This window comes from Austrofundulus limnaeus, unplaced genomic scaffold, assembly GCF_001266775.1.
Source record: "Austrofundulus limnaeus strain Quisiro unplaced genomic scaffold, Austrofundulus_limnaeus-1.0 Scaffold0, whole genome shotgun sequence".
NCBI classification, from domain to species: Eukaryota; Metazoa; Chordata; class Actinopteri; order Cyprinodontiformes; family Rivulidae; genus Austrofundulus; species Austrofundulus limnaeus.
The window spans coordinates 10,806,682-10,812,519 of NW_013952402.1; the positions used below are offsets into that span (position 1 = coordinate 10,806,682).

A 5,838-nucleotide genomic window follows, 5' to 3' on the forward strand; every position below is an offset into this window, starting at 1 on the left:
GGGGGGGGGGGGGGGGGGGGGTTTGGACAACTTCATGCACAGCGTACGATGAAGTTTAACTGCTTACCCCCATGGCTGCGAAAACGATGGCGAAGTTCTCAGCACTGTAGTCCATCACATCCTTAGGCTTCTGCACGAGGCCGGCCTGACGACAGATCTGAGCAGCAATCTGGAAACGTGACAACATGGTTTAGATTGTTGAGAYGCCTCCTGACAGCAGTCTCTGTCCGTGTGATGAAGAGGAATCCTAAATATAAATCTGTTTAAWCAAAKCAAAATCTTRGACGACTGAAAGTTTGGAAGTAGTRGTTGTCAAAATTTGTTCACAATATTTTTTGGCCAAAATCCTAAAAGAATGGTCAAAGTTGATCATCTCCAACCTCCTATGTGGAAGAGATCTGACTAAAACTCTAAAAGGTAATTTCACMTTAGTGGAAATCTGTAAGAATATAAAAAATGTCCATAAAGTATCTGCAAATAAATACACGTTTGTCAAGCTAGAGACTTTCCACTGAGATCAACATCTCTCATCAGATCAGAGTCCAAACTGACCAAAAATTGAAGAAATAAAATCCTGAACCTTCAAACTAAAGGTTTTTACAGTAATACAGTCACACATCATTGACAGAAAAAGACAAATCATGTCCCACAGCGACAGAACTTTATCTTCTTAGTAACTTTTGTCAAAGAATGTTGACCTTTATAGCCTCTAGTACAAAAGGCATAAAATTACATGATACAGGGTTACATTCTTAAAGTACCAGAATCATGAAAAAACTTGAATAATGGATGCGATCCAGAAAAAGACCTACAGCCCATTTGGGTGGCATCGCAAAGCATTAAGAATCAAATAAAAGCACACCGTATACCGGGCACCTGACTGGCAGCACCTGGGGGGCCAGAAGCTTAAAACAAGTGTCAACAACAAAATAAGCCGTTTGTCAGAGAAGATTTAGCCACTTTTTCATGTGTGCAACCCGCATCTCATCCATAACTGCATGTTCCTTACAAATGTGGCATCATTTACAAAGGAAAATTAACAGGCGTTCCTGTGGTATAAGATTTATTGCCAAGAAGCGTCGTTACAACAAAGAAACAATCTACCAAACACAAATTTCCTTATTTTTTGTGCAAAGTACATTTGGCAAATTTTAAAATCCCTTAAAGTTTAACAACTGCTGAGATGTTGAGCAAAATCTTTCTGAAGGTGCGGAAAGGTCCCCAAGTGATGAAAAGAAGAGAACAAGGGGTTAGCTGTTTTTGGTTTCTAAACGTTCCCCCCTTCTTTTATTTGGCTGAAAATTATCAGGAACTGYTGGTCTGTCACTCAAGAAACCTCATTTGTGCTGAGGTGCTTCAGTAAACTGGATCAATCGATATTGTTTCACAAAATACAACAGAGTGGTCTCTGCAACCATTGTTTATTTCTCTTAGCTTTTCTCGGGATGATTTTGTAAAAAAAAAATTCTTGTGCCAAATTTGGTGCACTTAGAACAGAAAATTTGAAAAGGAAAAAAATCACACCACACACACACTGAAAATAACTGATCCTTCTCTCGAGTGTGGCCTGATCTTGTTTTAATTTCCACTCAGAGTCAATGAAGCTGTGAGAGTTGTGCAGCTGTGCATCACTAAAAAGCAGAAAACTGCAACTGGAACTGAAGCAAGGACAAAAACAAAGATTTTTTTGGTTGAAGTTCAGGGTTACAAAACTGAAGTTTAAATTTTGCACAAAGACCAAGAACTCATTGTTAATCTGAAGTATTTCTCAGATTTCAGTGTTGCTGTCATTTACATAAATGTAAGTTGTTTTAAAAAACTGTGGCACTTAGTGAACTTTGCCCAAATGTTTTTACTTAACAAATACTATTCGGGCATATGTTAACTAGAAACGAGTCATAAAGAAAAGATGACAAGTATTATTCATACTGAGATAAAACATAGAGAAGAGGAAAAAAACTGTTATGTTGAGCAATGACTCAATGACTGATTTTTTACTTTTTCATCATGAGTGCACTACTAAAAAAAACCTAAAYAAAGTTGAAACTAAACATTTAAACTAAAAGTGACGTTTATGTCAATCCAGGTGAGCTCCTATCATAATGGTCAGATTATAAACTTCAGTTAAACTCAAAATAAATTTAAAAAACTGCCAAGTCCAGGTTTAAAAGTCATTTCGAGGTTTGGACATTATGCCAGTAATAAAAAAAAGAAATGAGAACAAGCCCTTGTGAGAGTGGTAAAATCATTTTCTGGTCATACTGAAGTTGAGTTTTGTGGGAAAATTATGCCATATTAAAAAAATAAAATAAAATGTTGGCAAATTATTATTTTACCAGCTGTAAAAGGCTATTTGAAAAACCTCAGTTTGGAGAAATAAGAGTTTATGTTCAACAGGCATGACAAGCTAACAGCTAGTCTGAACGTAGCCAAGACCGAAGCGATTGCTGCTGTATAAAAACTGATTTTTACTAAAACTGCTACAAAATTTTGAAAACTGAAATTTTTTAAGGGTGCTGTGATCCATTACAAAAGCAGATTCCTGTRGTCTTAGAAACAACTCCAGACTTGAAAGTACTTCCATTCCTGAGGTGAAGAACTGGAGAATAAGATGGAAAGAAAGGAAGAAGAAGTTGTGTGTGGATCTCACCTCATTGTGGGGCAACCCAGCAGCAGAGAAAATGGGGATCTTCTGTCCTCTGGCGATGCTGTTCATTCCATCAATGGCTGAGATGCCGGTCTGAATCATCTCCTCAGGGTAGATACGGCACTGAGGGTTAATGGGTTGACCTGGAAAGTACAACGTCAGATTTTTTACTTACAGTTAGTTAACTGTTACATTTTAGTAAAGGTTGCACTAACTCTAAAAATATTTTCTAGGATTCTCTCATCATAATCTTATGATCTACAGCAATTTAATAAATGTTCAAGGACTACAGCTCACATTAGATACATGGCTGGCAGAAATGCCGTTTCCAATTTTTCCAGAAAAACATGTGGCTTTTTTAAAAGACAAATCCACGGCGCTGCAAACGTAAACCTGATATTAATTGGCCAAGCAACTATTCTATAAAGACAAGATGAACAATCTGATGCAGGCTTAGTTTATCAAATGCTGATTTTGAGTGAAACTGTAGCTTGTCTGCCAGTGTTGGGTTGTTTGTTACACAACTGTGCTAGATTCCTCTGATTCAAAGGTTTTTCTCAGAGTGGAGGTTTTAGGTAGACCACCTCCTGGAGAGGTGTGAAATTGCATGTGCACTCTATCTGCAGCTGCAGTCAATAATTGTTCTGCGCTTGTATGAGCAGACGGACAACAGCAAGCAACAGTGGATAACAAAGTTTTGCTTGTCCTAGACTTGGGCGGTACGACAGTACTGTGGTATACCTTGGTATTGAAATGTGACTGTATTTAAATATTATAATGGTATTGTAACCCTTTTGAGCCTAGTCACATGGCCTATTTAAATTGCTCTAATCGGAAAGATACGCCTTCTGAGACTTTTAATTTAGGTTAAAATAGAGACTTCAAAATTTACACCAGTTTTTAAATTGTGTTGATATGATAGTTTGGTTGGACCTTTGAAGCAAACAGGGTGGGAACCACTGTTGTACAGGAACATGTAGCAAACTCAAAATTTCCAACAAGCCAATATATGCCCCAAGAATCTAGACCAGTAGTTCCCAAAGTTGGGGTCGGGACCCAAAGTGGGGTCCTGAAACATCAAGGTGGGGTCCTGAAAAGATTTTCTAAATTAATTACATTTTTGCCATAGTTGCCTAAAATGTATAAATGTAGAATAATAAATATTGTTACTATGCCCATGTTTAGTTGACCTGATACAAATGTTTATCATCCAAAAATAGTTGTGGACACAGGTCTCTGCTACAGTTATTTTGTGGGTCAAAAGCTGAAAAATTTGGGAACCACTGCACTTCAGAAATCAATTTAAAGGGTAATAAAATAACTGGTGATGTAATATTTTCCTTATAATTATTACAAAAACACAAAAATGTATAAAAAGTATTTATATTTGTGTAGCCTTTGTTTTTAGGGTTATTAACAAAGTTTGTGTGCTCAGATCAGTAATATTTGGGGGTCACGTTTTTTCCATGAATATTTTGTGGGTCAGAAGATAAAAAGTTTGGGAACCACTGATCTAGACCACTCAAAGAAGGCACCCCTTGCTCTGACCACAGCTGTGCACACTCTTCGATCCTCCTTCAAGACTGTTGGAGAACCTTTCCAGGTGATTGCAGCACCTCATGAAGCAGAGTGAGCATGGCTGTAATAAAAACAAAAGGTGCCGCCTTGAACAATCCAAAATATATTCTGGTTTGTTCARCACCTCCAAGTTCACTTCATAGCTCCTTCTGTGTTCCTTCATAGTCTGGATGACCCCAGTACCAACCCACAATATAGGAATAAAAGAAAAACATACACTTTGAATGAGAAAGTGTGTCCAAATGTTTGACTGGTACACATTTCATCTTACTACCTGCCCACTCCAAGTAAGAGCTCACTCAGCTCAATTTATAGTTTGGGGCAAAATACARTAATTTTAAACTGACAGTACAATGGTTTTTCATTTCCTATCTGGGAACACTGCCTAACATGGAAACTAGTGGATCAATATAAATATATTTATGATAGCTGTATTCAGATTGTCAGATTAACTGTTATTACAATAAACATTTTCTCATTTTTATTCATTGAGATTTTCCTGAAACTGTTGAAGACTCAGTGCAAAAAATCTGTCTTGTTTTGTTGAAACTAAGTTTAAATGCAGGTTCATGGTAAATTTTACAAGGGGTTAAAAAAGCACCTTAGAAGACAACAACAACAAAAAGACAAAAGGTTAAAGAGGTTGTACCCATGATGTCCAAGTAGTCCTCAGCCAGAACGGTGGGGCCGCGGTCAATGGGTTTGCCAGAACCATTGAACACCCGCCCTGAAAGGAAGAAGTTCCCCTTAGAGCCAAGATTTAATCAAGTCTTCAATTGGATAAATAACTGATTTATTTATGTAGCAGCTGAATTCAAAGACAATATAAAAACATCAACAAAATGAAATTTATTAGATGACACTCCCCAGCACATCTGATCGGTTCTGTTGTTTTGTCAAACTCCTAACAGACACTGTAAGTGCAGCTCTGATGGCTCTTGTCGAGGCTACAAGCAGCAAGTACAAATAATTATAAATTCAGGGACACGATTAATGACACTTCAAAAACAAAAGCAGGTTTACTTTCTGCTAGTACTCAAATGTATTTAACCTTGTGCAGCACTGAGATAATCACATTGATTGAGGCATTCAAGAACATTCAAATAAAAGCTTTGATTTATTTATTTTTTTCCTAATTTAATGTTTTACTGAGGATWGAGAAAATATGAGTTAAATTAGCACAGAGAAGGCCAAACCCTATTTAGCTCTCAAACATTCATCTTTGTATCAAAAAATAAGACGGTTAAATGGGAGTTGTGCAGCAGTAAATTAAGTCTGAATTGTGCGGAAAGTCGTTTCGAAGAGATTGGTTAGTGTAACAACAACATTTACAAATAATTCAGATAGTCGTACCCAACATGTCCTCTGACACCGGGGTTCGCAGGATGTCTCCAGTGAACTCACAGGCCGTCTTCTTTGCATCAATGCCAGATGTTCCCTCAAACACCTGAAGTAGAACAGAGGCAGGAAATAAAGCTGGGTGAAACTAATTTAAGGCATTCCTGAAAATATGCCAGAGTCATGAAAAAATAGAAGTCCACCCTGTTTCAATGCTAGGATTCTGAGAGAGTGAGAGTGAGAGAGAGAGAGAGAGAGAGAGAGAGAGAGAGAGA

General features: G+C 37.5%; 1 protein-coding gene across 1 annotated transcript in view; it reads right to left on the bottom strand.

The window, feature by feature from the left end:
- Window positions 1-5,838, bottom strand: part of atp6v1ba (ATPase, H+ transporting, lysosomal, V1 subunit B, member a) — a 26,278-nt gene that overhangs the window by 9,612 nt on the left and 10,828 nt on the right. The window contains exons 4-7 of the mRNA XM_014002860.1: window positions 5,579-5,672; window positions 4,875-4,952; window positions 2,651-2,790; window positions 68-169 (exon numbers count right to left, since the gene is read on the bottom strand). Of these exons, the coding sequence (XP_013858314.1) occupies window positions 68-169; window positions 2,651-2,790; window positions 4,875-4,952; window positions 5,579-5,672 (414 nt within the window). The remainder of the gene's footprint in view (window positions 1-67; window positions 170-2,650; window positions 2,791-4,874; window positions 4,953-5,578; window positions 5,673-5,838) is intronic.